The sequence below is a fragment of the Pararge aegeria genome, chromosome 12 (genome assembly GCF_905163445.1).
Source record: "Pararge aegeria chromosome 12, ilParAegt1.1, whole genome shotgun sequence".
In the NCBI taxonomy this organism is placed as follows: domain Eukaryota; kingdom Metazoa; phylum Arthropoda; class Insecta; order Lepidoptera; family Nymphalidae; genus Pararge; species Pararge aegeria.
This window is the reverse complement of record NC_053191.1, coordinates 10,644,624-10,665,925: the sequence shown is the minus strand read 5'-3', so window position 1 is coordinate 10,665,925 and position 21,302 is coordinate 10,644,624. Positions and strand designations below refer to the sequence as shown.

The 21,302-nt window shown below is 34.5% G+C and overlaps 1 protein-coding gene across 1 annotated transcript in view; it reads right to left on the bottom strand.

Moving 5' to 3' along the window:
* Positions 1 to 358: 358 nt before the first annotated feature.
* Positions 359 to 21,302, bottom strand: part of LOC120627788 (proline dehydrogenase 1, mitochondrial) — a 45,189-nt gene continuing 24,245 nt past the window's right edge. Inside the window, exons 4-11 of the mRNA XM_039895817.1 lie at positions 10,369 to 10,550; positions 8,842 to 8,906; positions 7,504 to 7,682; positions 5,217 to 5,496; positions 4,738 to 4,875; positions 4,447 to 4,557; positions 3,841 to 4,003; positions 359 to 2,485 (exon numbers count right to left, since the gene is read on the bottom strand). Of these exons, the coding sequence (XP_039751751.1) occupies positions 2,280 to 2,485; positions 3,841 to 4,003; positions 4,447 to 4,557; positions 4,738 to 4,875; positions 5,217 to 5,496; positions 7,504 to 7,682; positions 8,842 to 8,906; positions 10,369 to 10,550 (1,324 nt within the window). The 3' untranslated portion in view covers positions 359 to 2,279. The remainder of the gene's footprint in view (positions 2,486 to 3,840; positions 4,004 to 4,446; positions 4,558 to 4,737; positions 4,876 to 5,216; positions 5,497 to 7,503; positions 7,683 to 8,841; positions 8,907 to 10,368; positions 10,551 to 21,302) is intronic.

Here is a 21,302-nt window from a genome sequence, read left to right as displayed (position 1 = left end):
TAATTTATAGTTGAAACGACTAGGTAAGTATATATATACAATAATGTATCCAAAAGTCGTACAATAACTGTAGCAATACTGTAAGGACGCAAATGATGCATTGGGTCTATATACACTCATCAGCTGTGAGACTGGACGATTATTATACCAAATGATTTACATTTAGTAGCTCTTCACGAAAAAATCACTAAAATGAAAGTTCAAAATAAGTCAATCAAGTTATTTATACAACTTAAGTGTAGTGTACAGGTAGTGTTAGTTTCATTCCACCATTCATATTGCTGCAAAATTACAGAAGGTACTTAGTCTTTCAATAGCTCGATAAGTGGAACTTACTGTTGTATTAAGTAACAAAACACCGTAAACCATTTCACCCGCACTCCCGAGTTGCCTTTCAATCACTTAACGCTTTTCACAGCACTCTCAAATGCGTTCCGTTCTCACAACACATACAATGCGTTCAAATGCACTTGAATACCTTATTAAATCTTAGGTTTCTATTAAATGGAGGTAAACGACAGACTCGCTGCACGTATCAACACTATGCACTACAATACGCAAATCGCGTACACAGAATTATTTGTGGTTTTGAAAGTTATTTTATGGGATATTCGCTAGGACTTTTGTTACGTTATGCACAACAGCATACAACGGATAAATCTATATAGACCCGTAAAAATTACACACGTATAATAACGCTTTTTTTTATTTCGAATAGTTCGCTCACATAATTTTTCTCTTGGCCTAAGTAGAATAGTATAGTTGTGATGATATAGGTACTTATAGAGATTCTATCTCCTGCTCGTGTCTTCAATCTTTTCTTTTTCCGGGATAAGAAGTATTATTATTAATCCAGGACTTGGTTTATCTGTGCGTCAGGCATTCATATCTGTTTGTTTAGCTGTTGAATGCGTGATCCAAATATCTCCACAATTTTAACATTTTTAATACTAGGGTGATGTGATACACTATCAGGCTTGAAAAAAAAATTAAAGCTCACCTACTTGTTAAATGAAACTCGTTCTACGCAAATCTCTCAACCTACGGGCGATCGGCCAAATTACTTCGATATATATCGACAATATAATATTATATACGAATAACAAGAGAATCACTTCATGATCTCAATCATACAACATTATAGTGTAATTATTCCTAAAACATTAATACATAATAAGTTAGCTAAACAACATTTAATCAAACTCACCACTTCGTTGGAATCTCACCGATTTTACCTAGGCTTACCAACTGTTTAAATTTCGACTATAGAATGGCGGAACAGTAAGACTAGTTTTTTATTTAACCGCCAAAGATTCGGGAATGGATAAACAGCCCTATCTTTAATTGATTGATAATGGCCTTGTCTTGATGTAATTTCATCCCCAGTCAGACTGGACCAAGACTTGAAACAACACTTCGTATTTGACAAATAAATCCTGTCTGTAGTAAGACACAATTAGCATTTTAACCGTATTTCATAAATACGGCAAATACCATTATGCTTTATCTAATTTAGATGATAATTTTTGCAGGTTTCGTATTTTTCGCGGTCAATTATAATAAAAATAATGTCGTAGTAAATAGTTCATTCATAGGTACCGCTCAATGCCACATATAACGAAAGACCAAAGTAGAAAGTCAGTTTTGCAATAAAATAAATCGAACATTCAAATAACACAATTATCTAACGAAATAAAGATTTTTGTAAATATTAAAATTATTCCACACGTTTATTTAAACAAATGATATGATTTGTTAAAATAATCTGTTACTTATATAAAAAAATAAATTTTACTTTAAAAATAATTAGAAATCATTAGACATGAATGTAATGTAAAATTCACAGATGGAAATAATTTTATCAAAAAATTAATTAAATATCAAATGTTTTGTATCAAAAATGATAATATGTCCATTCAGCATTGGCATAAAACTATCGATTCCAAGTTCTATGGAAAGAATTATCGATCATCATCAGTTAATATCACTTCTGTGGGCTGTCAAAATTATCATCCTAAATTAGACAAAACATAGTCATTTAAAACAGCTTTTTGGTTGTAATTTTGCAGAAACAAAACAGACATTTTAATGCCAAATACTTATCACAATCATATACTATTAAAAATACGCAACGCTAAGTTAATAGACAAGTCTTTTCATTGACATTTCACTTTCATAAACTATACTTAGTCAACATTTTTTTTATTCTATATCACCTAAAGCCGGTCCAATCTTGAATACCCGTAATGTTGGTAAGCCTGACTACATATATTCGGTGTTTAGACGGGCGTGTAATTACCAACCGGTTTGTAAAAGACCTGGCCCGTGAAAACACGGCGGATAATTTCTTTTAGTATTAGACCTTTCTCTTTTTTAATCTTAACCAAGAAACCACGGTTCTCGTTGGCACGCCGCGAGAGGTATGGAAGGACTTCTAAAACAGGACCGTAGGGAACGTATTTGTATGCAGAGTAACCGGCTTGGCCTGGAAAAAGAAGGATTGCTAGCTTTATTAAACCATCATATAAGGTAAAATAGTATTATATAACTCTTTAAACTTAAGATACATACAAAATAGCAAAATGATCAATTTTGAATCTACGGACAAGTCGATTGTAACCTTACTAATTATCTAAATAAATTAATAGTTTAAAACACGCTTGATATAAAAAACTAAAATTTTTAGTTTAGTTTATTTATAAAAGCGTTAATTTTAGTTTTGCTTAAACAATTATTCTTATTACCAATTAATTCACCATCAGATTTGTCAATATTAGAGAAATCTGCTAAAGATAATGGTTTGAAATTAAAAATTAACATAATTCCTGCCTTATCAACTATATATGAAAATTATATACCTAAATTAACAAATAACTTACTTTGAAAAATGTATTAATCTATCAAATTAGGGTATTGTCACCGGTCCTCGATATATCTAGAAAGCTTGAACGAAATCAGACCGTTTAAAGGGGGTCAAAACAAAGTCTAAACGATTGGGTTACAAACATACATGTGAAGCTAATATAAAGCGTGTATAAATTGACCGCATCAATAGTTTTCTTTAAATTTTTAAACCCGTCTTCAATATGAGAGGGACCACTCATTTATCAGGAGCCAAAACTAGGATAGAGTAGCCTCAATATGAAAATAATAGTTTAAAAAAACTATTAATGTGTAAACCAAATTATTAATGTGTAGAGCCCCATTACCCGCTCAGGAATCTATATTAAGACGTAACTACCATAACAGTCCCTGCGCGGGTGCTGCTTAGCTGAGTGCCCGATCAGTGTCTCTAGAAATGCAAGTTCTAATTTTTATTTAAAACGGCCCATTAAAAAGTAACAGCTAACGCCCTCTACCATCTAGTAGCTTAATGTTTTCTGTGGAGCTGTTAGGTACGCGAACGCCATCTGTTGGTAACGCCATAGGTTTTTTACATTTGGGTCTAGATGGCGCTGTAGTAATTGTAATTCATATTTCGAAAAAACAGAAAAAATCTTATTTTTTATATTGAAAATTGGAATAATCTTCTCAAATTAGTGTACTGTCATCGGTCCTCGATATGTCTACAAAGTTTGAACGAAATCTGATCGTTCAAAGTAGGACAAAATCGAGCTCAAAGGGGTCGGTTACATACATACAGGTGAAGCTAATATAAAGCGTGTAAAAATGGAAAAATATCAGTACTTAAGACGCGTATCATTTTTGGACCTGCGATAAGTATGTGGTTTTGTATTATGCGGTATTTTGTGTTGGTTAGGTGACATATTTCTAACATTATACTCATCTGAAAATTGAAAACTGTTTATGTTAGTTTTATTTGTAATGGTAGTTTCATACCAAGCGGGAAAGTGATGTGGTCACACATGCCGAGCAGCTGCCCGAAGCAAACCACCTTGGCATCGGGTTTGATGTCGTGTTCCTTCATCAGCTGGATGGCGTAACGGACAGTGTCTTCATTGTGCGAAGCTACCATTATACCGAGGCGGTCCTTTTGCTCGTTCTGAAATAAAATAAGTATGATCATCCTTATTAAACCATCAGAATGAGAACGGTGCAGGCGGTAGTCAACAGTGGCGTGCACTTCGTACATGCACAAAATCACTGCCTAACCAAATATTTATATATAACTCGTATATAGGAGGAGGATGTATAGCGTTTCCGCTGCATGCATACCCTGGTAAGAAACCCAGTGCACGCCACTGGTATTCTACCATGCTTGCCAAGAGAGAACATTACGCAGAACTCTCAGGCATGGTTTCTTTACGATGTTTTCTTGAACCGAAAAATGGGAAAAATTATTTCTTTTGAGATTTTCACCGATGATCCTCCGATTTACGCCAAAATATAGTATGACGAAATTATTCCTCTTTAAAAGTTCTATAAATAATTAACTTTCCGCAAAACTGAGACAGGTACAGAACTTTAAACCGGATGAATTATTACCTTAACCCTGCTGAGAATTTCCTTGAGGCATTTGTGGAAGGACGTTGTTGTTGCCTCTACGCTCTCACATGTGGGATCTTCGTAGCCCATGGCTGCCGCTCGCGCGCGCTCCTAAACAAATTACACATTATGTACCTACGTGTCAATTATTTTTTCTTCAATAATATTAATTTGGATTATGCATGTGCATATACTATATATAAATTATTTTCCTGGTTGTACCTTCCCAGATAATATTGTCACTTTGACTCTAATTGCGTAACAGTTGCATAAATAGCTAATATAACATACTTGTTCAATATAAGCACCGCGGACGAGTTTAGCTCCCCAATAGAAGTTCTGTCGCTCAGCCTGCTCCAAATCTGTTACGATTTCGTTATAGGTGTTCTTCAGGTAGGTCTGGTATGTATTGAATACTAAAAACTTGTTCTGAAAAAAAGTAAACAAAAAAATATATTTCTTAAAACATCAATCGAGCATAATTCTTGCAATTAAAAAGTCGGTAGGAAACTCAAAAGCGTTATCAATTATCAGTGAAGAAATAGCATCCACAACACAAAGATGAGTTAGAAATAAACTTATTGTAATTGGACTTTGAAAGGACTGAACCAACAAAATTTACAAGTTATAATCTTTTTAATGCTGTTAACTAAACCACGTAATAAGGGAGGGTTTTTCATCAGATATAATAATCTTAATGTCAATAGCTCAAAATAAACTATGAGTGGAGTCCTATCTGCTAAACTTTGTACGTATTTCCTCTTACTAACTTTGTTGTATCTCCTCATCATTTCCAAGCAGATCCTAGAAATTGCCGGTTGGAAATAAGTCTGCTCAGCATCAATCATAATCCTGACGTCATGATCATTGGCGATCTTGATTATGTTGTTCAGCCTCCGCAACATGTTCCTGAACATTTCCTCTTCTTTTGGTGAGATCTGGGAGATTAAACGTCGCATCTGACCCGTCTTCGGATCCGGAACTCGGAACGAGTCCGATAAACCCATGTCTTTGTCAAGAATGTTAGACCAAGGGAATAGATGGACGATTCTGTGGAGTTACAATAAAAGTCAATTTAGTTTTCATTTCTCAGATGTTTCAAGTGTGCAATAACATCTATTGATGAGGAGATTTGACCTCCTAGCTCTTCTATGAAGACAATGTCAGGTAAACAAAGATATAGTATTATTGGAAAATTGAGTTAAAAACATTCTGGAAATCAGCAAAATGTTTTTTTCTGATCCTCATCCAATTAATGTCCCACTGCTACATGAGAGATGTCTCTTAAGAGAGGTGATGCATGTGCCCAAAAATTGTTTTTAAAGCAGTTTTCCACCGCGCTTCTTTAATACGAGTTGGCGGGCATTAACGTATATTTTCACATATTAGTGATCATAACGAAGACCTACTGCTTGAGTTACCAATTGCCAAACTACGGGCTGGTACCTAGAATTACTAAATATAAAGATCCAGTGAAACCAGTGTTATAACTTATTATATAACACCGCTTCCTTGCCTCATTGTTACATAATATGCTTTTTAAAGCACATGTAACAGGCCTATCCAACGGTTAATATTAGTTATTTCTGAATCGATAAAAAAATTACTTTGTTCCAACACCAATGACACTGCCTCACTGAAATAGATGTTACGTAGGAGTAGGTAACTTAATATTTAGTTTAGCTTAAGAGCTTGCAGAATTAGAAGGTAAGATAAAACTCCTAAACCTAGTTCTACTACAAAATAGCTGAATTAAATTACATCCATACTAAAATTAGAAATGCAAAAGTGCCAGTTCATTTATTTGATTGTTTATTAACTATGTATACCCAAAAATATACCGCCAAAATTTGACGCAATTTGATAAATATGATTTATATTTATCAAATTGCGTCAAATTTTTCTTTACTGGCATCTTTTTATACCCGAAAAGCACCAGTGTAACTTTCACGGGGGATTTAAAAAATATAGCCTTTGTTACTTAAAAGCGGCTGCATTTTAAGTAACAAAGTTTTTCTCTGTTCTTCTCCAGATACCGATCTGGAGAAGAACAGAGAGTTAATAACTTTAATCCCGGGGTTTTAAAACAACGCGGATGAAGTCGCTTCCACCTGGCATCAGCTATGAGCTTATTATGTAAAATACACATAGCTTTTAGTTACAGCTAGCAATATTACTTGTCAACCCTTACTATTAACAAACTCAGCACTGACCGATCCCATGGGAATAAGTGCAGCACGCTGGAATATATTTTACAATTTGTCAGTACTGCAATAAAAAAGATTCTACGTAAAGGAAAATGGGAATCTAATAAAAGTATGCAATGTCTGGATCAGCTTTTATGTAGGAATTGTTGGTAAGATGGACTTTCGATTTAATGTTAAAGTTATACCAAGAGAAAACTGCATATCAATGAGCATTATATATACATATTTACACCAAAACTAGCTGCAGACTGACTGTTTCTTTAAAAACTGATGTCGATGAAAAAAGAATAGTTTTTTATAATTAAATATCGAAATAATTTTCGCAAGTCATATGTAAACGAACTTTTTCTTTAGACCCATCAATTGTTTTTTTCTTTAATCCTTCATAAACATAGTTATTTACTTGCAATATGATAAAGATAACTTCTTTAGGTTGCATTGATAGACATCAGTAAAGTCTCGAGGAAGTCACTGGCCAGTAAGAAAGTTTGGTCTGGCCGCTCAAATCCAATATTATTGACAATATCTCCGCACACAAGCAACATTATTGTCAACATCCAGAACATTGTCAATAATATTAACGTACCAATGTGCGGGAATTGGTTGAATTGATTGGCGCGAACGGAAATCTCGGTGACTTTTCTGTCTTAATCTTCAACATCAGAAATTACTTCGTACCATTAGTTCGGTCGTAGCACCGCTCCAACGTTTTATGACATAGCCTGCAGGTATATTTGGCGACCAGTACAGTTTGTGAGTTCTACGACGGAATTAGATTACGTGAACGTGCTATCTAGTAAAATCATTTTATATACCTAAAAATTATGACAAAACATAAGATTTCACTGACCCTTCTTTGTCCGATGTAACCTTTTTCATGAACTCCTGCACTTCAGGTTTAGAGCTCAAGTCGCCAAGGTACCTCTGCAGATCCTCAATGGTTTTGTGGTGTGTGAGCACATTGCCAGTGCCGCCAGCAATCTGGTGCATGTAACTACGCGCCCTCATTATCACTTCGGATAATTGGAGCTAAAACATTAACAATTCCTCTTTATAGTGATAAACAAAATAGTTAATTTTATAGAAAAACATTTTCTAATAGGCCAAAGAGTAAATATAATATCATTGCAAGAAGCGGTGAAAGCCTAGTGTGTAAGGCATCGACTTTCCTTTCGTGGAGACTGAATTCGAGCCTGGCACGCATCACTGTTTATTCGGAGTTACGTACGTTTTTAATTTAAGCAATTTAAATATCACTTGTAAACGGTGAAGGAAAACATCGTGACGAAAACTGCATGCCTGAGTGCTCACCACAATGTTCTCAACGGCGTGTGTAGTCTAACAATCCGCACTTGGCCACGCGTGGCCTAAAACCTTCTCATTCTGAGAGGAGACCCGTGCGCTGTAGTGGGCCGGTAATGGGTTGAAGATGTTGATGAACCATACCAACCGTCTCTTTTCCATAAAATAAATAAACACAAGTGACGTTTGACAGCAGTGATTGCAAGATTTACGCCTGTCGCGAGATACGTAATCACCCTGCCGATATGAGTACCTAAATACCTATAATATCTAGTTTTGTAACGGGCTACGGAAAATTCCAAACCAATCCGGATGAAAGGCAAATAAAGTAGTGAAGGGTTAATTTAATTCATACTCGTAAATGAGTACCAGTCATGGATAACAAAAAATATGGTATCATTAATTAATTTTTAGGAAGACGTCACTGCACGGCAGTAACGGAAGTTGATTTAAGATACATGATACGTAAGTTTAACATGATCGATCTGCGAGGTGATCATTTGTGATTATTTTTTAATAGAACTCGTCGAGTCAAATAAGCGATGGAGTTCTTAGATTTTCTACCTACGTTTATTTATTCGATCATGTGAAAGTTAAAATCTATTTGTATGAAATCTAAAGAGCGACATCTAGTTACAATACGTATTGTGCGTTATAAGCTATTAAATATCACTTGCTTAAACTGTGAAGAAAAACATCGTGAGGAAACTTGCATGCCTGAAAATTTTCAATCATGTTCTCAAAAGCCTATCAAGTCCACCAATCCGTGCATGGCCAGCGTGGTGGACTATGGCCTTAACCCTTCTCATTGCAGAAGGAGACCCGTGCCCTGTAATGAGCCGGCAATGGGTTGATATGATGATGAGTATACTCATATGATACTTACGAGTAGTTGCGGTCTTCCGAGAGCTGTCAGTTTCACTGCCATTAGTCCCGTGCTTTCGGTGATCCCTGAAAAAGGAACAAGTTCTCTTTTATTCACTTAGTTGAAAATTAAAATATATGATAGGCTTGTAATTATAACAATTTTCTTATCAAATATTATCGATACTTGTAATAGTTACAAACCTAGTTCCTCCAAATGACCTTGCAGATTTTAATGAAACGTAAAACCTAAATCTGAATCGTAATATTCTAAAAACCTAAGTAAGCTGGGGGCCATGGTCATTAACTGTGCCAAGGCCCTGGTATTGTAAGATTGCGCCACTGAAGTACGAAATTATTGGTAGCAAACATTTAATGACAAAAAACCTAAACCGCTCAAATCTAGTTACTTCGTTTTACCATTCAGTATTTTGAATTGGTAATAAGGCTAAATGGGAAATATTACCACGAAATTAAAGTAACAGCTTTGAAATGACTAATCAATCGTTAAACAACGGGTTTCGTTTGATTTTTGTATGTATGAAGTAGCAAATTCAATTTAACTTTTTGTGATCACGAAGAAAACATTCCTAGAGCATATAATTTAATTTTAAACCCCGAGGGCGCAATATAATGTTAAACCGCTAGCTGTGGCCTCAGCTAGGTCTTAACATTTGTAATTCGATTGTCTCGATTAACCGACGGTAATCCAGTCAATGTTACCGGCATATCGAGTCTATGTTGGGTCAGTCAAATTTCGCGATCTGATACATCTGTATCTGACCTTCGAACTATATCGACTGGCTGACAAGCAGCGGAAAGCTAAATGGTGAGGAGTTGATAGTTGGATATCATTTTATACCATGCATAAATAAACGAGGAATTAAAGTTTGTATGCAGCTCCTGAAAATTTAACCAGGAAATTAGATTTCCCAATACTATTATCTTTCGTAGGTACCTTCTCTGATTCTTTTTTATCAGTCCATATACAAAAGTCTCCTTATGCAGAAAATCTTATATCATGTAGGCCTATCACAGGCAATTATGAAGCGTTCATACATATATGTTTACATAATTGTAAGGGGATGGTAATAACTTCGTTCGCCAACTTAAACCTTAAGCGCCCTGGTCTAAGAAGAGCCCCCAACAAACTTAGCCGGGTAAGAATTACACGCTATTTAAATGACCCCCGAAATTACTGAGTTACCAAATTTTTTTTGTCCATTTTGAGGCCTCGATCATCGTCTTCCTAACACCTTATTGAGACCATACTTTATGTTATAGCATCAACTCAAGGTTACCATGTCTTGGTAATACCATCAAAGTATACTAAATTTTAAATCAAAGGTACCCGTGAAATTGTCAAGTAAGAACAGATCACCATCTTCAAACACCTGAACAGAACTGACTAACGTTAGCTTTCAAACCTATCCGCATCGGTCAATTAGTTTGTGGTATATGATGCCATAGACGGATAAACATGTTAAACTTATGACACCCCTCTTTTTGAGTTGGTTGGTTAAAAATAATTAAGTATCAAATTAAACACCTGCGACAGCGTCAATGCTCTTCATGAAAGCTTCCATGTTCTTCTCACAAGAAGCCTCGTTAAGGTAGAAGTAGGTCCTGGCGCTGGTGACCTTGTAACGCCTGTCCGCGAACCTTTGCTCCACGTGGTACTGCTTGAGTTGCCCTTCCTCGGCCTGGTCGCCGAAGGTTGAGATTGAAGCGCTGATGGGTAAGAGAACGAATCAGTTATAGTAGGAGAGAGAGGTACAAAAATGGTACCCCAAGGGAAAACAGAGGGAACAGAGAAGACTTCACAGTCTATTCTAGGTACATAAGTTTGCGATTTAAGGAAAAAATGGCGTATGAAACATTGGTTTTGTACAGAGTAATAAATGAGATATTTCAGATATACCAAAAAAAGTACCTATGAGTAATGATACAATACATCAGTTAGTAACATATTAAATCAATGCAATATATCATATAAATGATAAACCGAGAGATTGGTGATTTTCCTAGTAGCTAAGTAAAAGAATGATAAAACGACAAATGCAGTTTTGCATACATTATCTTTTATCTATTGTATAATATTAAGTACATGTGTGATAGTAGATATAAAAAATATAAATAGAAAGAAGTTATAAGTACGTAAGTTGGACATTTGGAGCAAGTTAAAATGTTATTAGAAAGTAGGTGCTGCAAGATAATAATTATATGTTTGAATGTTTTGTTTTTATTATAATTGAATTTATGGTTATTGTTATTATTATTGTTTTTTTTTAATTCTTAATTTTATATAGCTTATTTTTATGTTTTAATTTATATTTATTTTTTGTAATTATTAGTTATTGTTAAATTCTTTCAATAGCCCCGGGAAGACGAATTGCAACTGTAATGTCTTCACGGGGTGCGTTGCTAAATAAATAAATTTTTACTTGGCAAGTAAACGAGTTTAAAGCTGGGTACGTTTCATTTTTTCTTTGGGATTTTTGAGCAATTTCACATTCAAGAATACTTTAAATTTGGTTAATGTAAATAAACTTGTTTGAAAAAACTTAAGGACATTCTTATCAAATTTCACTAACCCTCGATTAAGAAAAATTATTTCCAATAACTATACTGATACTATTTGGTATAATTTTTTAAAACAAGTAGTAAGATTTTTACAAAAAGTAAACAAAAAAAATTTACAGCCCTAAGTTATTACAATGATTTAAATTCACATTAACACGTGTAGGTATGTGTGTACGGTATAGGTGATTTATTGTTTATATAAGACCATAATCTTTTTTTGTTGGCCTAGTTATCCGTGACCGCATTTGACCTTAAATGTAAGCACAGCTGATGTTAAGGTAGCCACACACATTACCCTAAAAATTTTCAGGCGAAAGTCGCAGAACAAAAATGTTTTACATCATCTCTTTAATTTACAAGATGCAAACTATCCCTATGCAAATGTCACCAAGATAAGTTGAGCGGTATATCTTTAGTAAAAACAATGCATTCGTTACCTATGCATGGTTTAATGCATTATTATTAATATAAATAAATAATACCCGTGGGAATAGGTAGGTATGCCAAATTTCATCAAGATTGGTTCAACGGTTGAGTCGAACAAAGGTACCAAACATACAAACTGACACACTTACACGGTTTCTTTTATTATTCTGAATACCGTAATACCCTATCGGCTTAGTACCCTTTATCCACCTAACCTTGTAAAGTAGTAGATCATTGACACCAGAATTTAGAAAAATTCGCGTATGGGTTGTCTAAATTGACGGCCGATTGCCGCAGTTTGCAGCGACCCTGCTTTCTGAGTTTAAGGCCGTAGGCTCGATTCCCACAACTGGAAAATGTTTGTGTGATGAGCATGAATGTTTTTCATTATCTGGGTATATATATATGTATATTATAAGTGTTTATGTATATTATTCATAAAAATATTCATCAGTCATCTACCCATAATACAAGCTACGCTTACTTGATGGCGATTACTATGCTAGATGGCGATGTGTGCGTTGTCGTAGTATATAAATTATTTATTTATTTATAACCTCTCCTTTCTGTAAGTCGGTCAATAATGACTGTTTATTACAAAAATAATATTCATTGAAAAAAAGAAAAAAAAATTATGTATTGCTTTTCCTTACAGATAACAGCTGATCTCTAATAGTCGTAATGAAAATAACGTTTTAAAAATAAAAAATAAAATACGTTGACCTCTTTTTCACCATCTATTTCTAACACAACGTCGTAGAAAAATCACAGCACAAATGTTAATTGATAACAAAGAAATATAAACTTTATTTCTTTCCACTTAAACGCCGTTTTCGTACGTTTTTCATTAGGTCTCTGCATCACTTACAGAATGTTGTTCAAATGTAGGTCATTCAATAATTGACGTTAAAGTAAGAATCTTTTTGAGCCACGATGAATAATTTGCTTTTCATGAGATTATTCAAAGTATATTCTTCACTACGATTTCTATACAACTGGCAAAAGGACGTTCCTGCATTGAAATCATCCGACATTGTTTTTAATGAGCAAACTTTGAAGCGAAATGTGAAAAGGACAAATTACTAGCTTTTGTTCTTCGTCCGTTCGTCCGTGGTTCTTCGTCCACGTTTATTACAGCTACCGTAAGAACCGTTTTTATTTTTCATAGATGCGTGCGTGCGTGGATTCGAACTGGGTGTCTCGTAAGTGTAGCCAACGTCCTACCCAACTAGGCTATCACCGATGTGCATAAACTGAGCATAATAATAAAGATTTGTCGAACCCCAAAGTAGCATATAATATTACGTAGTAACACGTTCCTTCTTAGTCTGCATCATTTCTTAACATATTGTGAGACAGCGATCAAGCACCTGTTTAAATAAATAACAATCACTAAATACATTTTATAAATATCTTATAGGAAGTTAGGTATCTACCTAGGTTGCTTCGAAGGTAAGTTATAATGATGAGCAGGTAAATATGTATTAAATTTTAATTAAAATTGACTATGTTAAGCGGTGATAGCCTATTGGTTAGGACTTCAGCTTCATTTTCGGGGGGCCGAGTTCGAATCACAACACGCACCTATAACTTTTCTAAGTTATGTGCGTTTTATGCAATTTAAATATCACTTTCTTCAGCGGTAAAGGGAAACATCGTGAAGGTTCTTTATAATTTTCTGAAAGGCGTGTGGAGTCCACCAATCCGCACTGGGCCAGCGTGGTGGACTACAGCCAAAGCCCATCTCATGTGTGGGTGATATGTGCCTTGCAGTGGGCCAGTAATGGGTTGATAATTATGAAGATGTTACTACAAAGATTCCAAGTTAAATTGAAAACATTAAAGATACATTACAACAACACGATATTTTTCAAAGTCCCAATTAGGTAGGAATGATGTTCATACAACATATTATTATATATACACCATTAGTGGTATTTTATTTTAATCTACTATTATTAAACCTATGAAGTTCTTCAAAGCGAAACGAGGTATTTTATTCTTGACCATATTTCTGCCATATTTTTTTCTCTGTATACGATTATATATAATTATCTCGATAGAAAAAAAAAAACAATGTTACCTTAGAGGTAACATTTTTTCTATATTTTAACGCTAATTATTGGAAATAAGTAAGAGTTTATTAGTTAATGCTTATTAATATATTGCGATAAAATGAATATTACATTATAATATATAGGGGTTTCTGATTATTTTGGGTAATGTTTAATTTTATTTTGGCATTAAAAGTTAAAAAAAAAGAAATGGAAATGGAAAAGTGCTCAGACCAGCTACATAGCATTTAAGGTCGCGCTTTAGATCGCGTTCTGAAATCAAATCTAGTCATGTCACTCTTAAAGCATAGACAAATGTAGACGAGTTGAAAAATTATCAAGATATATATATTTCGTATGCACCTACTAAATGTAATAAATGTAGATATTTAGTGTCGCTAAATAATATTGAATTCAATCGATAAAAACAAGTGTGATTTTACGAAAAGCACCGTTGCAGTCACTGATCTTTATGTACTTTCCCCATAAAGATATGTCACATCTTTTACTTTTGCTTGCTTGTTTGTAAAATTAAATCAAGCAGATTATATAAATAACTTGAACGCTAATCTATATCGATACATTGCATCGACCGATAGCTATTTTATACAGGTATCGTCTGTCTTCGGAATTAGTTTTGAAAATTAGTTTAAAAGTAGATATGTTAAGTAAGTACTCTATTTGTCTACAGCAAAAAGTTAAAAATACCATCTACTCAACTACTAATCATAAAAACCAACTAAAAATTAGTCTATCTGGTACTGACTAAATAACTAAAAAGTAACGGATTTAAACCCAGCTATGACCAGATCTTGCAAGTTTCCTGGTCCACTTTTTACTAATTCGGCTAAGCGCAGGGTTGTAATACTGCTTCTGAAATAATAATATTTATTTAAATATATTTTATAAAATACTATTTAACGAAAGCATATACTCCAATGACTTGTAAGTTTCAAAAGGGATGGAAATAAACCAGTTTTGAAACGACCGATATTTGCTACGGTTAAGGTTTACTCATTTCGTTTATTTTAATTTATAAAATTATTCTTTCATTTACTTTATTGCACAATCGATAAAACGGTTAACAAAGGGCAGACCTAATACCAAAGCATTTTCTTTTCAATATCTAATCGCTCTTAAATGGTATTACTATACGTGTACACACAAAACTTACAACGATCGCGCGCCTCACCCGGTCTTAACCTCCCTGTCTATTACGAGATCGAATACAAGCGTTCAATCAACTCAAGTCAGGGAAACCACTCATTAACCGTTTATATAGAATTTTTCGATCCGTGATACCGTTCTCCTATAATAACCATGTAAAGTGAACGTTTTAAGAAAGAAACCCTTTTAGAAGACTATTGAGTCTCGTTTTAGTTACACACAAAACTTACAACGATCGCGTGGCTCACTCGGTCTTAACCTCCCTATCTATTACGAGATCGAATACAAGCGGTCAATCAACTCAAGTCAGGGAAACCACTCATTAACCGTTTATATAGAATTTTTCGATCCGTGATACCGTTCTCATATAATAACCATATAGGGTAAAGGCGGGATAGATGCCGCACTTTTTGAAATATCCTCCTAATTAAAAAAAACACAATTTTATATAAATAATTTCTATGAATTTAGCTAGTTTAATCCTTTATGTTTAACTGTGGTTTGTATTTCTGGCCCTACAACTCACAGATTTTGCAAATTTTTGGTTTTTGTGGAACTTCTTTTTTGGGGATAGATGTCTACCCGTATGGATAGTTGCCCCACCATGAAAATACTAAGAAGGATAGATGCCTTTGGCGCGCGACAGTTGTGGGAATGCCTATACGAAAAACTCAAACAAACTTTAATGAGTTTTGAGGAGAATTGGTGTTTTAGCAGTAGAAAGTTACTCCTAAAACATAAATTGTTTCCAAGAAACATGGGCCTAATAATGAAAAGCATTTTGCAGTTTTTATTTTTATTTTTCATCTGTCATATTTAGCATATAATTACTGCTTCGGTAACTTGAGATCATAAAAATTATCATACTTAAATTGTAAAAACATTTGTTCAACAAAAATAAAAATTATAGATTCTTCTTATAAAATAATAATTATTACTAAGTTGCATAATCATAAAAGTCATTATTTAAAAAAATTAAAATAATACAATAAATATCTTCATTTTGTAATTCTACTTAAATCATACTTAGCCGGATAGTGCTATCAGTTTTCCACATCTTGAGCAATAATTTTTAAAAAGTGTACAGGTTTCATGTAGCCACTTCTGACATTTAATGCATTGAATCCAGTCGGATTTAGACTTCGTTTCTTTATAGTTTTCAAAACATTCTATGCAGTTATCTTTATTTTTATCTTTAAGCTTATCCTGTCCATCTCTCTTAGTGCTCTTTACCGGCAAACCTTTAGTTTTCTTTCCCTTCATTTTATAGTGAGGTGAATTGTCTTCATCTTCACTGTTGTAGAACTGTAAATAATTCGCCGTTTTAGTTTTTTGCGGCTCTGGTTATCTTGTAAATAATTATCATTTTCTTTATCACATAAATCAGGTAGGTCATCATCATCGTTGTCACAAAAACAATGTTTTTGTTTTTTTTTGTTGTTGTTCTTTGTTGCTGTTTCCTTTCTTTGTTTTCTTAAGTTCTCTTTTTTCTTTGGTGGTTTCAGTCTTGTTTTTCTTGTCTAACTTAGTTTTTATTTTTTTTTCCTTTCTTTCAGCCATATCTTTTTTTTGTTCTATATTCTCTTTTGAATTCAAAATATCTGCTGACTTTTTTGCCCTCTTAGACATAGTCAAAGGAATTCTTGGTATAGGTGATGCTTCTATTAAAATTTTCGAAGGTGTTTCTGATTCTATATTGCTGCCTAAAATTTCTGCAATTGTAGAATCATCAATGTCAAAAATACTAATATCTTCTAAAATCTCGGAATCTATCAAGAGACTAGGAGATCCCCTGTCAATTTGAATCTGCATCAAATTTGGTGGTGTCTTATTTTGTTCTATAATATTTTCCTTTTGATTGTCCAGCTCTATTTGACAAACTACAGAAGTAGAAGGCTGAGGTAGAAAGATTTCTGTTCTTTGTTCAATAGGGTCACGAGACACAATACTTTCCGAGACATTGAGAAGCTCTGGTTGGCAATCTAACGAATAAGACGTTTGAGCCTGGGTTGTTGACGTTTGATCAGCTTGATGAGGTGCACGAGAAGTGCCAGGATTTTCGCTATCTAGTGCAGTATCTGATATCAGGAATGTAGTATCTGGCAAAGCATTTCGATCAACTGGATAAATACCGCTACCTCTAAAGCCAGCAAGAGCATTTGCAGGAGTAGCAGCGCGAATCCAAGCATTGCGTATAAGCTTTCCTGCGTGGTAACGGCTGATCTTTTTATTTGGGTTAAGGCGCATAAATTGATTAGTTTCTTGATTGAAAAAAGTTTTAAATGGCCCAAATACTGATCTGTCTAAGGGTTGTAAAGCTGAAGTAGTGTGACTAGGTAGACATAGTAAAATTATGTCGTTATCTGCAGCAGCTTGCAGCATATTTGGTGCACTTGAGTGTGATGAGTGACCGTCTAAAATAAGCAGAACTTTACCATGCGGCTTCAGAGAGATGAAATGTTCTGTTAGCCATTTATCGAAAAGCAAAGCATTTATATATGCCGATTTTTTATTCATATATACTTTTGAGCCTATTGGAAGTCCATCTTCAAATTGAGGTTTCTTATTCACACCTTTTATTATAAGAACTGGTGGAAGAAAATTACCAATTGCATTGTAACAGCCAACAATTGTTATTGTCTCACCTCTCTCGGCAGATGTGACTGAATTGACGACTTTGGCACCTTTTTTCGCTATGACTTTTCCGGGTTTATTATTCAATTGGATTCCGGATTCATCCATATTGTATAATCTTTCCGGTTTGTCCAACAGATCATTTTCGGTCAAGACTTCGATCAAAAGATCATAGAAACTATTCACTTCTTTTCTACTCAGGCCCTTTGCTCTAGCCACAGATAAACCTTCAGCTTGTCTAATAGAAAGCTCTGGATTTCGTTCAATAAAACTTTTGAACCATGCCGCTCCAGCCATTTCGTTTTCATGGTCAAAATTATGTTTTAGCTCTAGCTTTTCAGCAAATTGGTAAGCTAACATACGTATGGATTGTCTATTTGGTGGAAATCCTGCATTTCCAAGCTTTAGAATGTGCTTTACTAGCCTTTTTTCGTTGTCAAAATCCAAGATAGGATGTTTTCCTACAAAAAAAAACTACGTTAATAAATCAACGTATTGGAAACTTACAGGAATAAGTTCAATCAAAGTTTTTAAAATCCTGTATAACATGACCTTTATTTAATACATACCCAGTGTCAGCTTCTTTGTATTTATAGCAGCATAACGTCTTCGCAATGTTCTTGATGGAATCCCAAACTGTCAGGATGTTTCGTTTATTCCAATGGTTTTTCTATCCATTTCGTCGAAAGCTGACTGCAATTGTTCTGTAGTCCAAGAACATACTCGAGCTCCAACTCCTTCTTTTCTTTTGTATTTTCGTGGCATGGTTCTGCTACAATCACTAAAAAGTCCAAATACAAATAGATGTAAATACATAAAAAATATAACGAAACACAAAAATATGTTCAAAATTTAACATTAAACCACGTATGGGTATAGATGGTTTATTGAGGGATAGATGCCCCTAGGGGCACCTATACCTCGAAAAATCAGGGCAACTATCCTTTTTGATAGGGATAGATGCCCAAGTATTTTTTGAATAAATAAAAAACAAAAAGAGCAAATATTTACATCTAGATGCATACTTGATGAATCAGTTTATAGACGTAATAAATAATATAACGGAATTAATGACTACTTATAAAGTTATACAACAGCAAATACTAACCTTTAAAATTTTGACGTGTTTGTAAAATTCGCCGCGGAGATGAATGCACACACGAACGAAACAAGTCCTCACTGCACGACAGCTCGTGGCTAACTGAGGTGCGGGGTGCCTGCGGCACTTAGTTATACTATTATTTCTTAGTAGCGAGTTTGGGAAGTTAGGTTTTTTGAAAATGAGGCAACTATCCCACTGGGGCATCTATCCCACCTTTACCCTACACCTTAAGATTTGAAGAAATTGAACGTTGTATGACAGAAACACTTTTAGAAGACTATTGAGTCTCGTTTTACGCGCCTTTTTGGTTTTGCTTACGTTTATTGAAATTTTATAAAAGGATTAGTTTCTCGTTCCCGACATACGTTGGAACACTGACTGAGCTCTTGATAGCGAACTCTACGAGTAACTATTTCTACAAAAGAGTACCAAAAAAAGGGTGAATAGAAAATATCGATTAAAATGACTTGTTGGAGCAGCCATTACAATGCCAACACGTGATTTCAGTGGCAGTAACTAACGTACAAAACTATTTTTAACATTGTCAAACGATAGGTACCTATCAACAACGCGACATCGTCAATCACGACTTCGCTTTTCTTAACGTATTTTAAAGTATTATATACCTACCGACTTGCTTGTTAAGAACTACATACTGAAAGGTAGATAATATTCTTGAAATAGGTATATTCCGCGGTTACGCAACCACACACAATGAGAAAATAAAAGTGAGGCCGCCGTAACTACTGTATCCTTATCCATTACAATATCTTTTGGTATTGCTATCTCAAGTCGCGACAGAGCAATTCACATTACTTGGAAAATTTACTTTGATTAATTACGAAACTTCATTACTTAGGATGGATTTCTGCTATGTGTAAAGCTCGCAACGCCTCCCCGTGCTATGACTTCGTTTGCTCAGCTTAAAAGGATCATAGCATAAAGTTAAATACCTTTCTCAACATTCCAATTACAGAGATTAAAGCGTTTAAACAATCTTGAACTTTATTATTAGTATTCATTTTAAGTTTAAAAAGGAATCCAGAAAATGATTTCGGATGTATAACAATACACTATCTAACACTTTTACTAATAGGCTTGCTTTGATTTGCTAATTATTGTGTACTAAATTTGTTTTCCAGTTTGACTCATAAGTTTATTTTGCGTTGCAGCCGAGAAAAAAATAGTTTTGACCTGCATTTAAGTCGCGTGTCAAAAAAAAACATCAATAGGCGTTAATTTACGTAAGTATAGCTATTTTTGAACAAACGGAAACAATTGCTTTCTGGTGAATGAATCCGTATGATTTGCTTGGAAGAAGTTAATGAGCAATGACGAAGCTATTAATATACCCAACCTTGACCCGAAGTAGTATCTGCCGATTCAAAGATCAAGTATTTTCGGGCGTTTTGACTTTTATATTTGATTGCAATCAGATGCAATGAATCTAAAAAAGAATACGCCATCTCTATAAATATACCCACAAAAGTCCTTATATTTATGCTTGTTCTATTCACCTGTCACTAATCTATATATATAAAAGAGAAAGTGTGTGGGTATGTTCCGTATAGACTCCGAAACGGCTGGACCGATTTCAATGAAACTTTCAGGGAATCTCCGGATTGACCTGGCGAGTAATCCTTTATCCTGTAAAGTTTGGTGACGATCGGAGTACTCCTATTTTTGAACTGTCAAACTAAACTGTCAAATACAGCTTTTATTTACTATGATGATATTCTATTGTTGGGTGTACATGGGTGTAGATAATGATCTTCACCCGCTCGAGAAGAGAATAGAAGAGAATGAATACGGAGAGAAAAAAATTATTTAATATATTAGGAGATTTAAATTAAAAATTTAATGGTGGAAATTTATTGTTTAAATAAAATAAAGCAAAATCTAGCCCGGCGAAGCGGGCTGGGTACGCTAGTTCTAAATATTTTTCAAAAGTTGCTTTTTTAGCTTTATTAAGAGAACCGCCTTATAAATACGTTCTGTATTCTTTACAGGGTTCTCGTCTGGATAGAACGGACTTAATTACAAGGCAGCCTTTTTCTGCCCGTGTGGAAAAGGCAACCCAACGTGGTGGCATAAACATTTACGACCAATTTAAACACTCGCTGGTTTGTAGAAAAAGGTTGTGAATAGTCGCAAGTTGTAGATGCAAGATACATTGAAGTTTGTATGGATGCAGAATTGCATGCCACTGTAGACGCGGACTAGACGCATTGGTTTGGCCTTGACTTAAAACGATGAGATGCTGATTGAATATTTTCATCTATTGTTAAACGTAAGTAGTTAACCGCACCTAGAACATCATTGCAGCGATAAATCAGGGGCATTATACGCTGTGACGTCAAACCACTCCTGAGAAATAGAATAGAGATCAGTGCACACGGAGCAACCAACTGTAAGAGTATTCTAAAGCGCTCAGTTAAATATCATCATACATGAAGATAGAAACACTACAACTCGACTTAATTCTTGAAATAGTAGTTGAGTAGTAGTAGTAGATAA